The sequence below is a fragment of the Mustela nivalis genome (genome assembly GCF_964662115.1).
Source record: "Mustela nivalis genome assembly, chromosome: 8".
In the NCBI taxonomy this organism is placed as follows: Eukaryota; Metazoa; Chordata; class Mammalia; order Carnivora; family Mustelidae; genus Mustela; species Mustela nivalis.
The window spans coordinates 126,529,663-126,547,717 of NC_139027.1; the positions used below are offsets into that span (position 1 = coordinate 126,529,663).

The 18,055-nt window shown below is 62.3% G+C and overlaps 2 protein-coding genes across 6 annotated transcripts in view; one reads left to right on the forward strand and one right to left on the reverse strand.

Moving 5' to 3' along the window:
• The window catches only part of LPIN3 (lipin 3), a 43,534-nt gene extending 31,760 nt beyond the window's left edge, over positions 1–11,774 (forward strand). For 3 of the 5 annotated variants that reach the window (XM_082744625.1, XM_082744623.1, XM_082744624.1), the window contains 18 exons: positions 597–692; positions 1,674–1,954; positions 2,122–2,214; positions 2,565–2,685; positions 2,855–3,197; positions 3,992–4,091; positions 4,231–4,391; positions 4,685–4,778; positions 4,877–4,946; positions 6,471–6,563; positions 6,640–6,683; positions 7,387–7,525; positions 8,504–8,652; positions 8,793–8,879; positions 9,329–9,481; positions 9,659–9,773; positions 9,855–9,958; positions 10,160–11,774. In XM_082744625.1, the coding sequence (XP_082600751.1) occupies positions 597–692; positions 1,674–1,954; positions 2,122–2,214; positions 2,565–2,685; positions 2,855–3,197; positions 3,992–4,091; positions 4,231–4,391; positions 4,685–4,778; positions 4,877–4,946; positions 6,471–6,563; positions 6,640–6,683; positions 7,387–7,525; positions 8,504–8,652; positions 8,793–8,879; positions 9,329–9,481; positions 9,659–9,773; positions 9,855–9,958; positions 10,160–10,304 (2,388 nt within the window). In that variant the 3' untranslated portion in view covers positions 10,305–11,774. The remainder of the gene's footprint in view (positions 1–596; positions 693–1,673; positions 1,955–2,121; positions 2,215–2,564; positions 2,686–2,854; positions 3,198–3,991; positions 4,092–4,230; positions 4,392–4,684; positions 4,779–4,876; positions 4,947–6,470; positions 6,564–6,639; positions 6,684–7,386; positions 7,526–8,503; positions 8,653–8,792; positions 8,880–9,328; positions 9,482–9,658; positions 9,774–9,854; positions 9,959–10,159) is intronic. The other 2 variants (XM_082744626.1, XM_082744627.1) reach the window with 1 other exon arrangement.
• On the reverse strand, positions 11,154–17,215 carry EMILIN3 (elastin microfibril interfacer 3). Its single transcript, XM_082744628.1, has 4 exons — positions 16,916–17,215; positions 15,751–15,873; positions 14,433–14,656; positions 11,154–14,140 (listed from the first exon to the last, which is right to left on the reverse strand). Exons 1-4 carry the CDS (start codon positions 17,077–17,079, stop codon positions 12,354–12,356), a joined length of 2,298 nt encoding a protein of 765 aa, XP_082600754.1. The 5' UTR covers positions 17,080–17,215; the 3' UTR covers positions 11,154–12,353.
• Positions 17,216–18,055: the final 840 nt, after the last annotated feature.

Consider the following 18,055-nt stretch of genomic DNA (forward strand, 5'->3'; position numbering starts at 1 on the left):
TCTGGGGGAGGGGTGGTGGTGAAGAGCTGGGACAGACTTTGTGGCTCTCAGCTGCTCTTGGCCATCTCCCAGTACGTTTCTTAACACCCCCGGGGTCTCTCTTTCCATGTCTGTAAAGAGTATGATCGGGTATGATCGGAACCACTACTCATTGTTGCTGGAAGGTTAAAGGGGAGAGTCCAGCTCAAACTCTCCATTCGGTGCCCAGAAAAATGGCCATTTGGACCATTGTTCATGTAATCAGCAAGGACTCTGGGGGTTGGGGACACAGTGGCGACAAGATGGGTCATGTCTTGTTCTGATGGGGTGTGGCAGAAAGAACAGAAACCAAGGCAAACACAAGGATATGAGACAGTGGTACATGCCAGAAAGCCCAGAGAATGGGGAAATGGCGGGGTGGGTGAGAACTCAGTCCAGCCTCTCTGCAAAGGGGAGCCTGAGCAGAGACCCTCGGGGTGGGGGCAGCCGGGCACACCAGCGGCTAGGGGACAGGAGTTCCAGCAAGTGCAAAGCTCTGCAGGGCAGGGGACTGGTAGACTAAAGTGTGGGGGTGAGGGACAGTGGTAGGGACTGTGTACCACCATGCCCCTTTACAGGTAGACATCGAGATCAACGGGGAGCCTGTGGACTTGCACATGAAGCTGGGGGACAGTGGGGAGGCCTTCTTCGTTCAGGAGCTGGAGAGTGATGATGTAAGTACCTTGTGGCACCTGCCCCCTCTGGGCAGGATGTTGGGGCCTGTCACTGACCTGCCCCTGGGAACATCCAGCATCATCTAGGGCTGGCACTCCCAGCATGCTCTTGAAGCCTGAGTAGAATCAGGAGGGGGCCAGCAAGAACGGATTTCCTTCCCAGGGAAAGTTGGGGAAGGTTTCTCAGAAGAGGACACTGGAGCCAGCTCCCAGAGGGTGAAAAGGACACCTTCCCTGGGCAGCCTGAAAAGGAGGAGAGTGCTCCGGCATGTTTGAGGGGGGCGTCAGGAAAGCACGAGATGGATTGTTCTGGATCTCGTGCTGGCTTGGTGCAGTTAGAACGTGGAAGGATGACGGATGAGGAGAGAGGTGTATCAGAAAGGAGGCAGAGCCCAACACAAGCCAGCAGAGCTGTTTAGACAGTTTGAGCTGCACAGACTTTAATGAAGCCCCTGTTCCTATTCCTGACACCTTGCAGTGGACTCAGATGAGGGGTCGCCCCTGTCTGCAAAGAAGGCTCGCAGACCAGCCTGGGAGACACACATATAAACAACAGATGATGGAACTCTATGGTCATGGCAATGAAGGGCTGGAACTGGGGCTGGGATTAGTCAGGGCAGGCTTCCTGGAGGAGGTGATGTCTGGCTGACTCTTAAAGGAAAAGTAGGTATGGGCAGAAGAAATGAGTAGCCAAGGTCCAGGGTTCTACCTGGACAGTGTGGTTTGTGTGGCACCTGGCCTGCCATGAACTTCTAGGGGTACGTGCAGTCCCCAGGACCCGGCTGCTGCATCTCTGAAAGGGAGCCAGGACGCCAGTGGCCCTTGCGAGCCCATGTTGGTGCTGCCTCCAGCCAGCCTCCATGACTGTTTTCCTGACCCCAGATGAGCTCACACCCAGGCCCTGGGGCTCCGGCAGGGCCCAGAATGATTGGGTGGCGAGGGTGGCCCCCCCCAGGCTATAACCCCTGGTCTGTTCCGCAGGAACACGTGCCTCCCCGTCTGTGCACATCACCCATCCCTGGCGGGGACCTGTCCGGGTTCCCCTCAGACTCCCAGCTGAGCACAGCCAGTGAGCCCGAGGCCATCGCTGAGGGGGTGTCCTCCACGGGGCGGAAGAAGAGGCTTCGCAGGAGGAAACCCAGACGGAAAGAGGACGCAGTCGCAGCCAGTTCTAGTTCGGAGGAGCTGGAGACTGGCGCTGAGAGTGAGCTGTCCCTGCTGGAAAAGCCAAGGCCAGAGCCCTCAGGGTGTGTGCGGACCAGGTGGGGGGCTAAGGGCGTGGGAATACCACCCAGGATTCGAGCACTGTTTCCTCTGCTGATGCTCTGTGACCCTGGACAAGGGCCTTGACTTCTCTGGGCTTCACCTCCCCGAGCCCCTGACATCCAAGGGTACCTGGGCCTGTCCATGACCATTGATTTCCCTGTAGCCCCCTCAGCAGTGTCCAGTCAGAAGGGGAGTCCTCACCGCAAGCCAGAGACTTCTACCCCTACTCTGATGGCGAGTGGGGTCCCCAGGCCAGGTGAGAGTCCAGGTGGCCCGTAGGCAAGAGACCCAAGGCCAAGGTCTCTGAGTGGTTTCTATTTATATTTTCCTGATGAGTAATGACACAGAACACATTTAGTTTGTTTACCAGCCATTTCTACATCTCCTATGCCAAGTGTTTATTCAAGTCTTTGCCATTTTTTTTTTTTACTAGCTTGTCTCATTATTGTTGGTTTGTAGCAGTTCTCCATGTATTTATACATTCTGGATCGAGCAAAAGCATAAATATGTGTTACAAATATATCCCCCCCCCCAAAGCTGGGGTGGGCACCAGGGGGCGGGGGCAACAGGCTGGCTTGGGGGCCTCTAAGTTCTTGCTTCTCGTAGCCTCCCGCCGGGTGGGTGCACGTCCCCCAAGAGTGACTCGGAGCTGGAGCTGCGGACCCCTGAGCCCGTCCCCCCACGAGCTGAGTCCCACATACAGTGGGCCTGGGGGAGGCTGCCGAAGGTGAGTGTCTCCACGTCATTCTCCCGTCTCTGCCTTTCAGGGGCTTGGGGGTCTCCTGCAGGTCAGAAGGACAGTGACTGAGACCTGGACCCCCAAGGCCTTGTGGGGAGTGGAAGGCAGGCTCTGCACTGGTCACATCCTCTCCCCTCCCCCATTTGTTTGACCGAAGGTGGCCAAAGCAGAGTGGCCTGAGTCCTTGAAGGTCACTGATGGCAGGGCCGGGCCAGCCTCTCCTCTTCAGGAAGAGCCCAGCGCCCCCTCTGCGTCTGTGGCCGGTGCGGACCCTTCGGGAACCCTGATCCTGCAAGCAGGGGCTGGTGTCGACCTTCCTCCTACAGACGTGGACCCTCCTGCTCTGGTGGGCTCCCCTCTCCCCACTCCTGGGAGAAAGCAGACCAAGCCTCAGAGCCGCAGGGAGGCAAGCCTGCCCCCTCCCTCGAAATCCCGGAGCTGGGCCACCCTGGAGGGCCCAGTTGCCGCCAGGCAGCCCGAGGGGAGCTCTGGAGGCAAAGGTGAGTGATGGTTCACCCTCTCCCAGGGCTCTTTCCCTGGCCTCGCATCACCCCCAGGGTGGACTCTGGTACGTCAAGCACGTTTTGAGCACCTACTGTGTGCCTGCACTATGCTTGGCACCAGCCCTCACAGGCTCGTGGTGAGGGAGCTAGATGAAGCCTGCGTAAGCGGTGAAGACATGTCATGGGTGACACAGGACAGAGTCGGTGGGCACGGCGCTATTTACATCACGCGGCTGGGGAAGGCCTCTCCGAGTGGGGGAGGCGTGAGCTGAGACGCGAACATTAAAGACCCAGCCAAGTGAGGATCAAGGGGAGAGAATTCGGGGGCGAGGGAAGAGCACGTGCCAAGGCCCTGAAGTGGGAGCGAGGTTGCTTGTCTAGGAAGGGAGGCAGCTGGTATGTCTTGAGCGAGGCAAGGTTGGGGGAGGAAGCCGACAAGATGAGCAGATGCTAGAGCATTGCTGGCGCAGGAGCTGGGGTTTATCCGAGGAGTGTGGGAAGGCTTAGGACTGAAATCAGTAGCTGTTGGCTATATATGGTCATGTAAAGTGTAGTTAAAATTAATGGAAATTAAATAACATATACCACTCCGTGTCTCCGTCACGCTGCATTTCCAGTGTGCAGATAGTGGTGCGTGGCTAGCGGTACTGGGCAGGCAGACGGGGACATGTCTACTGCCCCCCAAAGTTCTACCAGACAGTGCTGCTTTAGGGTGTTAAAAAACAAGGGGACACCTCGGGCTCATGCTGCGAAGCCCGTGTTGGGACTAGAGGTGTCCCCTCTGCCCTCAGGCCCCCTGAAGAGAAGCCAGCACCTGGGCCCCAGTGACATCTATCTGGACGACTTGCCCTCTCTGGATTCTGAGAATGCAGCCCTTTACTTCCCCCGCAGGTGTCTGGGTGCTGGGTGTCTGGGCGTCTTGGGGTGGGGGTCCGTGGGGCCAGGGGTTATCTACCACGGGCCTCAGAGGGGTGGGCCCCTCCTCTCAGACTCCCTGCAGTCACTTCACTGTTGACCCCTCTGCCCCTAGTGACTGTGGACTGGGGCCCAGGAGGTGGAGTGAACCCAACAGCCAGAAGCCCCTGGGCGACCCCAGCCCCGAACGGGAGCCAGAACCCACTCCGGACGTGGTGGCTATGATCGCGGTCTCCCTCTGTGGCGGGCTGGCTGACGGCCGGGACATCTCCCTGGGTATGTCCGACCCAGGCCTGAGCCCTTCCAAGGACTGGCACTGAGCCCAGGGACTGGGGGAGGGCGGGGAGGCCCCCAGAGTTTGGGGGACAGCTGAGGTGTGAGGCTAGGCTGGGCGCCCTTGCTCTTCTGTGCCTGTGGAGCCACTGCAGGAAGGGAGGAGGCCTGCTGGGTCCCGGACCCAGCCTGCAGGAGGCCTGAGTGCTGGAGTGTGGGGGAGCCAGGAGGGGCTGGGGAAGCGGGTCCCGTCGGATATGTCGGCCTCGCTTCTTACTCTCCGCCTCTGTGCCCAGAGAAGTTCAACCAGCACATCGTCTCCTATCAGGACCTCGTCCAAAACCCTGGCCTCCTTGAGCACCCAAACCTGGTGGTGAAAATCAATGAGAAGTGAGTACCAAGCCTGGGTCCCTGGTGGCCCCGGGGTCGCCCGGCCCTCCACTGCCCCGTGGCTGCTGCAGCCCCGACTCTCTGTTCTATCTCCGCAGGCATTATAACTGGGCTGTGGCCGCCCCTATGATCCTCTCCCTGCAAGCCTTCCAGAGGAACTTGCCCAAGGTAATGGTTAGAGCACCACCGGGCCTACTGAGGAAAGTGGGCCCAGCCACGGGGCCCTGGGCCAAGAAGTGGAGAGTGGGCAGAGATGGGCCTGGGGCAACCGAGGGCCCCTGGAGCCTCACCCCATGCCGTGTGGACAAAGCCCCATCCTGGCCTGGCTGAATCCTATCAGGGTTGGTGTTGACTTCAAAGGAGCTCAGGGAGGAGAACCTTCCACAGGAGGCTTTTAGATCTCAGAGATGAGGCCTGGGAGACAGAGGGCCCAGTCCTTATCTTACCCAAGGCCCTCTCCGGGCTGGACTGCGGGCACTGCTTGCTTGATTGGCCTGCATTCGTTGAGTCCCTGCTGTGTGCCAGGCTGGGCACAGTCATGTCCTCCTAGAAAGACGGTTAATCCTAAGACTCAGCCAGATGAATATGAAATTCAACCGTGAGTATCGGGCAGGAGGGGCTGGGTTGCTTTGAGAAGCTAAATGGGGGTTTTCTGAGTACATGGCCCCTGCAGAGAGCTGGAGGATGAGTAATCTGTAAGCAGATGAGGGCCAGGGAACGGCATGTGCTGATCCTCAGAGGTGGGAAGGAACCTAGTCTTTTCAGCCCTTCCCAGAACTTCTACCCTCACCGACCTGCATTTGCCCCTCCCACCCTGATCTGCACCCCCCAACCCCAATCTGGCCCATTGTTCTTCAGTTAGTTAGACTTGCCCAAGAACGTCACCAACCAGATTTTGACAGCTGGCACTCGGCTCTGTCCTCTCGCTGGCTAGGGGTCCGAGCTAGGACCAGAGCCTGTGGGAGGGAGGACAGTTACTCTCCTGCTTGGCTCTCCTCACCTCCCCCAGAAAGACCCAACCCCTGAGGCCCCTGGGAGACTCCCCCCAGGCTGCTTCCAGCTCAGTGGGGTACCGTGGTGGACCTACCTCCAGGTCATGTCCTCCTAACTTCGGTTCACCTTTTCTGTCTGTAGGACGCTGATAGATCTCCTGGGTGGGCCCAGGCCTGGGCTCTCCCGGGCTCCCCCTGGGGCTACCTAGCCCGAATCTAGTCAGGTCACGTTGGCCCCACCAGACAGCAGTGGTAACTGAGAGAGAGGGAGGCCGAGCCTGGGACAGAGTCGCTGACCTTGGGGGTTGAAGAGCGCGCTGGCGATAGGCTGTTCTTCCTGTTGTCACCTGGTGGCATCACACAGTAACTAGATTCTGAGAAGCTCCCAAAGCATGGCCTTCAGTTACTCTAGGAGCCATGACCGGCCCAAGGATCTGGAGGCCAGGCCGAGGCTGGGCTTGAGCTGGGGGTCAGGCTGGGGTAGAGTGGGGATTGGCGGGAATGGCCCTTGGTCTCCCGTGCTTAGCTCCACGAGTCGCTGCGTGGAGCCCCAGGATGGAGCTGGGTGTGCTTCCTCAGCCTCCAGACGTCGGACAGCGCCTCGCTCTAGGGTCAGCCCCAGACTCTGGGTTTGTGGGGGCAACGAAAGGTAGGTTTTTGTGGTGCAGGGAAAAATGCCATGGCCTTTATCCGCCCATAGAGCACCGTGGACAAGCTGGAGAAGGAGAAGATGCCCCGGAAGGGTGGGCGGTGGTGGTTTTCTTGGCGACGCCGGGACTTCCCAGCCGAGGAGGTGAGTGGCCGTGGTCAAAGGGTGTGGGCCGCACAGGCAGGAGGCGGGGCTCACTGGATGTCTGGTCCTCCCACAGCGCAGTGCCCAGACGGAGAAAACCACAGCCCAGGAGCAGCAGGGGTGAGTCGGATCTCTTGCCCGGAGCTCTGCGGCTGGAGCCTCGCCTCGCGGAGATGCCCGTGGGGGCAGGGGCAGCGCCGGCACCTCTCCCCAGCTGTGGTTCTTTGTCACTCCCCAATCACGTCTACACCCTTTCTTTGTCTTGAGGAATGTTCCCGTTTCACAGATGGGAAAACTGAGGCCTAGAGCTACACCAGAAGTCCCAGAACTGGGAACCGGGTACCCAGACTCCTGGCCCAGACAAGGGCCTACTGCCTTACAGAGGGGCGGGGCCTCCCCTCTTTGCCAGGGGCAGGCTGACCTTGCCTTCTTCATCTCTCAAGTGACCAGAACACCCAGGCTTGGGTGGGGGAATAACCAAGGGCAGGTCAGCTGAAGCCAAAGCAGGTGGGATGGGTAATAAACCCTAAGATGCACCCTGGGGTTTTATAGGAAAACCTCTCCGAGGCTATCCTGGCTGTGTGCTGAGGGCCAGGATCCCTATGATCTCCCTGCTCCAGCTCTGCGGCCCCTTTCTGGGTGTATACCGCAGGCCCCCCGTCCCCCCTCTCTGAAAGTGGGGGCACCTTGGGGGTTTTCTGATCCTCTGGAGGGGCAGAGACCGGTACCAGGTTCCTTGTGGCTTGGGCTGAGGGGTGATGGTCTACCCGGGTGTGTAGGGCCTTGGCTGGGGAGAGTGGCCTGAGAGCCGGGCTGCCCGCAGGGGGAAGACTGAAGTCCTGAGTAGTGAGGATGAAGCCCCGGAGAGCCCTGTGATCCTGGAGGCCCCCTCTCTGCCGCCCTCGCCTCCCGCCTACACTCCCACCTACAAGAAGTCCCTCCGGCTCTCCTCCAATCAGATCGTGAGTGTGCGAGGCTGTGTTCCGGGCGGGGGCCCGGGGCTGAAATAATTCAGCTCCGAGGGACTTGAGTTTCCCAAAGCCCAAAATCTGTCCCCTTGGCAGTCTCCCTGGCAGCTTCTGCTTCAAAGCCTTGGGCCAAGTTCTTGCTTTACGCACGAGTCCATTTCTTTGTTGGATGTCTTATGGGGAAGGTTTTCTCTATGCCGTCTTAAAGGATCTACCTGCGGTGGGTTGCCAGCTCTGGGGAAGCTCTTGGAGGCCACTTTGGAGGAATCAAAGGCTGATACAGCCCCTCGGATTTAGGCCATCCCTACCTACCAAAGACAAGTCCTGTCTTTGAGCTTAGTCCCTGGCCCCCAAGTGGGGCTCCATCAGGGAGGTACAGCCTGGTACAGAGCAGCCACTGTCTCCTTGGTACCCCAGTGTGACACCCACCTTGGGGCCAGCCAGGGCCCAGTAGCCATGGTCAGCGGCTGGGCTGAGAGCTGCCCTGATTCTTCTCTAATGACCAAGGACAGGGCTAGGTGTCCCTTTGGAGGGATGTCACATGTGCCCTAGCCCCAGGCAGGAGGCTTCCTGTGAGGATCTCCAGAAGGTCCCTTCTGTGGAGTGGGGTGTCTCCGTGCCAGGAGCGGTGCCCAACTTAGGGCTGACCTGAGCAGCGTGGGTGGGAGTCACGGCCTGTGAGCTTCATCCCGACGGGGCAGGAAGGGAGGTGAGGACTCATGTGTCTGGGCCTGAGCAGGCCGTGACTGGCACGCCACACCCCCTCACTCCCCGAGGCCGCCCTCTACCCGTCCGGATGTGTCTGCGTGTAGCTGTCTCTGGTGAATTCAGGCAGGTTCTCTGAGTCGGGAGGAAGAGGGTAACAAGAAGCCTGTGGGGATCAGAGACCACAGTTTGCAGGGGGTGAGGGGTGGACATGCCAAGCTGTGTCAGATCACAGCTCCCCCCCCCCAACCCTTTGCCCGGACCCAGCGGCGCCTGAACTTGCAAGAAGGTGCCAATGACGTGGTCTTCAGTGTGACCACCCAGTACCAGGGCACCTGCCGGTGCAGGGCCACCATCTATCTGTGGAAGTGGGACGACAAGGTGGTCATCTCGGACATCGACGGGACCATTACCAAGTGAGGCCTGGTTGGCCGGGGGAGAGAGGGAGGGCCTGGGACTGGCCTCCTCTATGCTGGGGGAAGGGGGACGTCAAGAAAGGCCCTCCACGAGGGCTACGTGGGGCTGCCTCCGAGCGACCCCTCTTCTGTGGCTCTAGGTCGGATGCTCTGGGCCACATTCTGCCCCAGCTGGGGAAAGACTGGACACACCAGGGCATCACCAGTCTCTACCACAAAATCCACCTGTGAGTGCCTGGGCTGGGGCAGGGCCCCAGGGAGGGAATGACAGGATGTCTGAGGCCACCACGGCCCTTGCCCCGGAAGCCAGGCTTGGGGACCCACAGGGAAAGGAACCCTGGGCATGTCCCGGGGTGGTCTTCTGTTCTCCCGTGAAACACTTGTCTCCTGTTGTCTGGCCTCTGAGTCAACTGCTGGTCTTCATGGTGGAGGGGAGGCCTACAGACCTGCTTAAACCTTTGTCCGTGCTGGTCTACCTTGGGATGCTGTCCCTACTCCTCCCTGAGACTGAGGCCACCTCTCCTTGATGTTTCCCCTAAGTCCCCTCCCTGCAAAGGCCTCTGGGTTTGAAGGCCAGAGCCCTGGGGTTGGGCCGAGCTGGCCAAAGCCAAGGGGGATGGGGATGGAGAACCGCTGGTCTCTGACAGCTCCCGCCACCCCCACCCCCTGTCTGCAGAAACGGGTACAAGTTCCTGTACTGCTCGGCACGGGCCATCGGCATGGCTGACCTCACCAAGGCCTACCTGCGGTGGGTGAGCGAGCGGGGTTGCGGCCTCCCCAAGGGCCCCATCCTGCTGTCTCCCAGCAGCCTCTTCTCTGCCCTCCACAGGTTCGAGCCCAGGGGCCCTTGCGGGGGGGAGTGACAGGCTCGTTGCCTGTTCAGGCCAGGCCAGCATCAGGCCTTGCTGGGGGGTCACTTAAGTCCAACCCCATGTCACCTGACCCTGCCCTCCAATGGCCGCCCCTCCTCGGTTTCTGTTCCTGCCCGTGGCCCCGGCTGCCCCAGGGAGGTGATTGAGAAGAAACCAGAGGTGTTCAAAATTGCCTGCCTGAGTGACATCCGGCAGCTATTCCTGCCCAACGAACAGCCCTTCTATGCTGCCTTTGGGAACAGGCCCAACGTGAGTGTGTCCCCTCCCCCCCGGGGCCAGGCCGCCTCCTCCCTGTCCCCCAGCCCATCAGCCCCTCCATGTCCCCCACAGGATGTCACTGCCTACCGGCAGGTGGGACTCCCTGAATCTCGCATCTTCACAGTCAACCCCCGGGGAGAGCTCATCCAGGAGCTCATGAAGAACCACAAATCCACGTGAGGCCTAACCCTGTCATAGGTCCCCCAACGCCCTCCCACATCCCCATGCCCCAGCCTCTCCTTGGGTCTCCGTTCCACCCAGGGCTCCTGGTGCTGGGGGGCGGGGGCGGAGGGGACACACAATCTCTGCCTGCTGTGATGGGGACAGGAGCCTGGCGGCTGCTCAGGCTCTCCGTGCTGACCCTGTTCTGCCCACAGGTATGAGCGGCTGGGCGAGGTGGTTGAGCTCCTCTTCCCACCTGTGGCCCGTGGCCCCAGCACAGACCTGGCCCATCCTGAATACAGCAGCTTCTGCTACTGGCGGGAGCCCCTGATGACTGTGGACCTTGATGCCCTGCCGTGAACCGGCCCCCGCGGCCCCCTCCTCCCTGGCCAGGCCCAGAACTGACTGGGAGTCCCAGGGAGTGGGAAGTTGGAAGCTGGCTGCCACAGGGCCGGTCCCCTGAAGGGCGGGGGAGGGGCTGAGGGCTTGTTGGCAGACACAGAGGCCCTCTCTCCTTGATGTCCTATCTCCTGCCTTCCCCAGCTGATCTGTGGGAGGCAGGCCGGCTGCTCCAGGCTCTTAACTGCCCTGTGGCAATTAAATGATGGTGACCTGGGCCCTTGCGGGATTCTCCATGCCCTTGACGTCCCTGTCACGCCAGCACACTGCCTCGACCCCTGATGGGACAGGGAGAAGACAAAGGCCTGTGAGGCTCAAGACCCGTCTGCCCAGGAAGGGGCTGGCGGCAGCGGTGGGGCGTGGCCGAGCAGCGTCCAGACGGCATGGACTGTACCCGCTGAAGCTGACCCCTGCACAACCCCGGGCCCTTCCCACAGCTCTGGAGCCGGACCTCACTGCTCTCCCTTGTCCTCCAGGATCTCAGCACATCCCAGCCCTGGGAGCTCAGACATCAAGGAACAGGGATTCCAGAGCAGTGGGAGGGCTGAAGGTGTGTGGCTCCCCCCAGGCCTCGCCCGTACCCAGCTGCTGTTCCTGCTCCTCTGAGCACCTCCCCGAGGACACGGCCCCAAACCCTGCCAGGGCGGGCAGGGGGTGGGGTGCGGTGACCTGCCCTCCCACCCTAGACCTGGCCGGTCCATCCAGTGCCCACACAGCTGCTGAGCGAGCTCCTGCCCGAGGGGCTGTAAGAAGCCAGGCTGGCAGCCCACTGCAGCCTTCCAGCCTAGTGTCCTTGGGGAAGAAAATACCTTTAGACGGGCTAAAAGCTTTAATCCAGGCCTGCCCTCCCCCAACAGCACCACAGTGGAGGGAAGAAACCAGAAGGCAGGGGTATAGAGACCTGGAACATAGCACAAGAAGGCCTGTGTGGCTGTGGGGAAACGGATGCCAGGAGCCTCAGCAGAGACGGGCATCAGGGTCTCTGGGAGCTCTGCAGGCCGCATGAACACTGTTTTCAGGTTGTCTCTTGACGGTGTCGGGCCTGAGTTTCTCATCACTTAGTGAACACCCAGGTGGGACTGGGGTTCTGCTCGGATGCTGTAGACTGAGGCCTGGAGCCCTTTTCCTCCCGTGGCTTTCTGTTCAGAGTCTAGCCTCGTTTTAGACCATGACATCTACTCTCTGGAGATAGGCCCTAACCTGGGGGGGTGGGGAGGGTGGGCAGGATTCCCCCCCACATGGAAAGAAGAGGAGGCTGTGGGGACCAGAGGCCCTGAAGCATCTCTGGGAAAGAGAAGGAAAAGGATAAATTGATGTGGGTCTCGAAAGAGATGGTCTGGGGCCGGTCCTTTTCTCAGGGAATGAACAGCTGCCTAAGAAAGCCCTCACCCGAGAGGAGGGTCAAAAGGAATAAAAAGAACTCTCAGCTGAGTCTTTGTGTTTCTGCTCTGTCCAGAAGGACCAGAGGATGGGGAGAGCTGGAAACCTCTGGTCCTTGGTTCAGAAACTGTAGCCACAAAGCTGCCAGGTATGAGGACAGTGCCAGTGGGTGCCACCTTCCTGCAGAAAATGAGCCCAGATGGCTAGGGAGAGAAGTCAAGGAGGCAAGAGAACCAGAAGCCTCCACAGCGTGGGGGCTGTTGCCAGGACCAGGGGAGATGCGGACAGGTGGCTGGGCCTGTGGGTGTTTGTCCAGGTGCTGCCCCTGGTGTTTTTGCAGAAGAGCAACGTGCACATTGGATTGTGAGGTTACTCAGGTCCGCCCTGGCCTTCAGGCGTGATGTCCTTGCCTTGACCACGATCCTGAGTTGTCCAATTGGTACGGCACTGAGTGTTGATTTTTGTGGCTGGGACAGTCCTACGGAGCTGGACCACAGCTATTCCTTCCATGGCCTCTGAAGTGGTAGCCACGCTGGCCCAGGGAGGCTGGGAGTCACTGCTGTTCGAGGCTGGGCTCGAGAGGTATCCCCAGGGTTGCTGGGATCCAGGGTTGGGTTCGGTCTGGCCTGCCTAGTCAGCTGGCTGGGGCCGTGCCTGCTCGGCCAGCTGGGCCCTGCAGTCCAGGAGGTCATCCTGGAGGCGGGCAATGTCCTGCGCGTGCTGAGCCATCGTGCGATTCAGCTGGTCCACGTAGCCCCACAGGCCCTCCCTGGGCCGGGGTGACTCGGTGGGCAAGCGGTCCAGGCCTGCTGCCAGTCGGCCCAGCCTCCCACACGCACCCTCCACGTCAGCCACCCTCCGGTCGAAGTGGCCCAGCACTTGCTGCAGTTCCTGGGCTGTGTCCTGGCAGCGGCTCAGCCCGCCGGCCACATCGGCCACGCCGGCCTTGAGTTGCTCCAGCTCCCCGCTCAGGCTCAGGACCTGCCTGTGGCCAGCCTGAAGCCGAGAGCCTTGGCTGCTGACCTGTTCCTGGATGGCGTGGACCTCAGCCTCCACCTTGCGCTCGCGCTCGTCCAGGGAGGAGTTGGCGGCCAGGAAGGCCTCTGAGTACTGGCTGACGGAGTCACTGAGCCCCGTGAGGGACTTGCTCACGGAGTTCAGGTTGACCTTGAGCAGGGTGATCTCGCCTTGAAGGGAATGGCCGGTCGCTTCTGCCAGCTGCTCCTGGACCTCGGCCACGGTGCCGTTGAGCTGCCGGAGCAGGGCGGCGTGGCTGGCCACCTGGCGGAGGAGGGCCTCGCTCCGGCTCTGCCAGGCCTTCACCTCTGCCTCAAGCTTGTCCAGAACGGCTGAGGTGGTGCCGGGGGTGCACGAGGTCTCCAGGGAGACAAGCCGTTGTTCCAACACGGCCAGCTCTGTCTGTACCAGGGGCCGGGCCGACCTGCCTGGGGGGGCACTCTTGGGGCTCAGCTCCCCCACCAGGGTCACCAGGCGTTCCTCTAGGTTCTGCACACGCTCTTCCAGCGACGTTCTGAAGCCGTCCGCCTCCCAGCCCCCCTCCTCTGTCCCCAGGCAGCAGCCTCGCACTCCGCCCTCCGTCCCATTGAGGGTCTCCAGGCCCTGCAGCAGCCCATCCACATGGCCATCGAGCATGGCAGCCGAGAGCCGCTCGAGCTCGTCCCTGGTGAGGGGGCCGTGGCCCCTCTGGGCCTCAGTGACCGCCTGCAGGTTCCTCTCGAGGTTGTCCACGCGGGCGCTGATCAAGGCCAGCCGGCCGCAGCAGCTGCCCCCGCCCGCCGCGCTCAGGCCCTGCAGTCTGGTCCCGAGCTGCGACAGCTCCCGGCGCAGGGCCAGCTCGCGGCCATCCAGGCTCTGGTGCAGCCGCAGGCTGGCCGCCTGGCCCTCCTCACACCGCTGCCGCACCTCCTGCACCCGCAGGTCGCAGGTGCTCTGGACACCCTGGAGCTTCTGCTCGAAGCCGTCCAGGAGGCTCCCCCAGAGCCGGTGCAGCCGTCGGTCCACGTACTCGTCCAGCAGCGCCAGCGACGTGAGCGGAGACGGTCGGGCATCCCGCAGCCGCTGCAGGTGAGCCTCGTGGCCGAGGGCCAGCCCGTGCACCTCGTCCAGCAGCTGCACTTTGGTCCGCAGCGTGTTGCTCACCTCCGTCACCTTGCTCAGGATCTCGTCCAGGGGGGGCGGAAGTGGCCCTCCGGCTCTGTCTCTGGGCTTCATGAGGCCCTCGGAGATGACCCCAAAGCCCACGGGGGCAGCAGGAAGCCTTGGACTACCAGTCATCCTGTTGGGGTCCTTGTGGCCGTCCAGCAGGCCACTGAGGGTACCGTACGCTTGGGTCAGGCGCTGGACGTCACCCTCCAGGCGCTCCAGCCGCTCACCAAACAGCCCGGGGCCTTTCCTTCCTGGGAAAGAGAAGGAGAGAACCCCAGGGCCATCACTGGCCTGCCTCCCTCCGGCTGTCCTGTTGCCAGGCCACCGGAGAGCGTCTGTTCGAAGCTGACCTTCCCACTGAGCACACAGCTCTCTTCGCTTTGGAAGGGAGGGGATGCTCTGTGAGTTCTGTGAGCTCTGCCTCAAGCCCAGTACGAGAGGCACCTTCCCCAGCCCTGCCAGAGCTCAGCCTGCCTGGGTCACCCCCCCCCCCCGCTCCCCACCAGCCCCAAGAAACCTATTCACCTGGCAGAGCCGACTCACCATAGGGGCTGGGGGCTGCTGGGCCAGAAGAAGGCAGCCGGGGCCCTGGGCCCAGCTGCCCTGAGGGAATCTGGGGCTCAGGCTCTGGCTGGGCTGGGGTGGCCCCGTGATCGGTCAGGTGCTCGGGGCAGCCTTCTCCCGTGAGGCCAGGGCAGCAGCGCCAGGCGAGGTCTGTCACGGTCTTGTAGCCGACCTTGTATCTGGGTCTGAGCACTGTGCGGTACCTGAGCCAGGGAGGGGGGATGGGGGCAGGATCTTGTACTTGCGGGCTGAGGCTCCGGGCTCCCAGGAGAAGTTCTGGATTCCCCGCCCCCCTCCACACTGCTGCCAGAGTTTTTCCTTTTTCTGCGCATGAGGGGACAGGGTGGTGGGATGGAGATGGGCTTTGCAGAGAGAGTCAGAGAAGGGTTGAGGAGCAGGTGCAGGTGAAGCCCCACCCCATCCTGTTTGCCTCGGGAGAACACTAGCAGGGATCTAGCCCCAGTGTCCCCAAGGCCCATTTGGACCCCGTTTAGCTCAGGTTGCCATCAGAAATCCCACTCTGGCTTTGGCTTTTACCAAGAAGAATCCTGAAACAACCTCGGCTCCTTCCCTATGGGTGTGCAAGGGGGTGCCGCCTGGGAGCTGGGGCGCGCAGCCCTTCTCAGGGTGCCGGGGCCACTCTTGGCTGCCATCAGTTCCCTTCATTCTCTCTACCCTTTCCTAGTCTACTCTGGGAACTCAGCTCTGGCCACCCAGGCGGGTACAGGGTGCCCCTGATTCTGAGCACAGAAGGGAGGTCCAGGGGTGTGGGTCAGGGCTGGCCAGGGTCACTCCCACCCCCCCACCCCCCAGCCACGTACCTGTTCACCCACTGACACACTGGAGCAAATGGGATTGTTTTCAGACATGCACTGGGCATCACACCTGTGCACCATCCCACATGCCCTCACACAGCCCCAGCAACTTGCCTTCTGGCCCCTCACCCTTGGCCTGCCTTCTCCACTGTCCCCTCAGCCCTCCCTGGGTCTTCCCAGGGCCCCTTTGGTACCATGGTTGTCAGTGTGACCCTCTGCCCTCTCTGATCACCTCCAACCCGCATTGCTTCTATTGCTATTTCCTTGCCTTGACCTGTGTGTCTTCTGGGAACCCTCCTGTGCCCCACACTGTGGGCCCCGACCTGAACCTGCCATGTGTCCTCCCCAGCCCTCTCCGGCCGGCCTGCATGGGAGTCCAAGGAGCTACACCCTCTTGTGGCTCTGGCTGCCACTCTGGGAGGAAGGCCGGCCTGGGGCTCTTGCCCAGCAGCCCTGAGTGGGCCAGATAGGGGTGCACTCACGTGACTGTCCCGGGGCACTTGGGCCCCCATCCACACTGTCGGTACTCGGCCTTCACGTAGCTGTCTGCTCCCTCCTGTAGGACACAGGTCACGTTCCTGTGCAGCACGTAGGCGCAGAGGGCCCTGCAAGCGGGAACAGTGGGCATCCTTGGACTATCTGGCCTTGGCTGGGCCTGTTGAGGATCCTATACCTGCCTTCCTCATCTGGGGCCTCCCCAGGGGACCAGATCCCCATCTCTCTTCTCTCCCTTCTCCTTGTTCCCAGGAGACCACACTCATCCTTACTCCCCTGACTCCTTGGGAAATGGTGCCATCTTGTAGGTACCCAGCCCACCCACACACACCACCTCTCCATCTTTTGTTCCTGGTTCTTGCTCTCTGATCATTTCTTCTACTGCCTTTTCCAGGACCCCTGCCCTGATGCACCAGGCCAGCTGAATGTCATCTATGGGCTTAGCACTCTCCTGCGGTCCAATTCAGCCAGCACTCCAGCTAGAGCCCCTCACTCACCTAACTGGGACCAGTTCTCAAGCCACTGGCTACTAAAGACAAGAAACTGAGGGCCCCAGAGAGGCAAGAGCCACCTTCACAAGCTACAAGGGCTGGGGCGGTAGTGGCCTGGCAAAAGCCAGCGGCCAATGGGCTGTTATTGCGCTCTGGGGCCACAGGTGGGCCCAGGACCCAGGAGCCACTACCAGTTCTGTGGCCCCAACATGCTGGAGTTCCCAAAGGGGTGGCTGGAGGGCGGGCTGCAGGGCGCTGGGCTCCCATCTCCTACCTGGAGGGACAGAGGAGAGAAGGGGGGGCCCGCGCGGGGGAATGCATGGGGGAGTCCCGCGTGTGCCTCGCGCGGGCGGCCCTCCCTTCTCTCCCTCCACCTGGTGCGCTGCGCGGGGAGTTTGCACACAGCGCAGCTGGAAAATGTTACTTCGCTGGAAAGGTTTCCGCGGGCACTGCCAGGTCCCAGCCGCCGCGCCAGGCCCCCTCGGCTTATTTTTCTTCGCCGGTCCCGCAGCCTCCCGGAGCGTGGGGCGCTCGCCCCGGCCGGGGCTCGGCCTCGGGTGCCCGGCGCCCCCGTCTCCCGCGCGCTCGCGGTCCGCGCAGGTGGGAACGCCGCCCGGGCCCCATCCCGCCCGCTTCCCGCCCGGACGCGGCCCGCGCTTACTTGTGCGGCCCCGGGCGCAGCCGCGGGCGCCATCCCGTCGTGTAGAGGCTGTAGTGGGGGGCACCCGGCGGCGCGGGCCGCGCGACCAGCGGGGTGCCCTTGGCCTGCGCCCCCGAGAGCAGCGCCGCGACGGCGCACAGCCACACCGGCAGGCGGCGGCCCATCGCGGCCCGCGGCTCTCCACCTGGCCCCGCGCGGGGCCCCCGCCCGGCGTCCCCCCGCCCCGCCACTCGCCCTCCCGCCCGGGTCCCGCCGCCGCTCGCGGCCCCCGGAGCTCGCTGGCCCGGCCGCCTGGCGCTTCGCAGCGGCTGCGTCCCGCCGAGTGGCCGGCGCTGCTCGCGGCTGGGGCCGCGGAGGGGAGGCGGGAGGCGGGCTCTGCGCGGATTAGCATAAACTTGGGGCCGCGTCGCTCGCCTCCGCCGGCCCCCTCTCGGGCGCCAGCCCCCAGCCCCAGCCCCGAGCCGACGCCCGAGGGGCCGCCTGCAAGCCAGAGGTGAAGAAAGGAGCAGCCCCGGGGTGGCAGGAGCGCAGGCTGTCGCGCCCTGGGAGGCCCCGAAACACACCCATCCACCACGGTCGCCCGCGTGGTCGCCCGCGCGCGCAGCGGAGAAGCGCGGCCAGAACCCCCTGGGCTCCAGGGGAGCGCCCCCCCGACCCCCACCCTGCACCGTGCGCCCCGCGCCCGGCGCGGCTCTTCAAAGCCCTGACGTGCGGAGAGACCTAGGCCCAGGCTCGGCAGCTGAGATGACCCTGTTTGGGGGCGCCCCAGCAACACCTCCGCAGCCACCGCCTTGGAACAGGCCCCAGAAGGTCCCCGTTGGTTAGCTGTGCCTCCTCAGCCTGGAGGTGCCCACGACAACTGATAACTAACTCTGGGGCGACCCCTCCCCGTGGCATCTTCAACTAACGCTCTGCTGCCCAGTCAGGGGCCAGGCGGTCCCTCTGGTTCCCTGCTGGGGTCCGTGTTTTCCCTCTCTTAGGTGTGGGCTGCCGGGAGCCCCAGAACCCCATCGCCTCTCCAGCCAAGCAGCAGCTGCTCTGCTTCTCTCCGGGCAATCAAAGCTCTTAGCCAGCTGGACCACAGCACTGGCTCCTTAGCCCCCGGGGGGGGGCAAAGCCAGTCTTTAGTTCTCTCTCACA

Bases quoted from the DNA above. Each gene is read 5' to 3' on its own strand.
- EMILIN3 (XM_082744628.1), bottom strand. From the start codon at position 17,079: ATGGGCCGCCGCCTGCCGGTGTGGCTGTGCGCCGTCGCGGCGCTGCTC. The intron at 15,874-16,915 runs GTAAGCGCGGGC...TCCCGCTTGCAG, and splicing joins CTGCGCCCGGGGCCGCACAA to GGCCCTCTGCGCCTACGTGC. The intron at 14,657-15,750 runs GTGAGTGCACCC...TCCCTGGCTCAG, and splicing joins AAGTGCCCCGGGACAGTCAC to GTACCGCACAGTGCTCAGAC.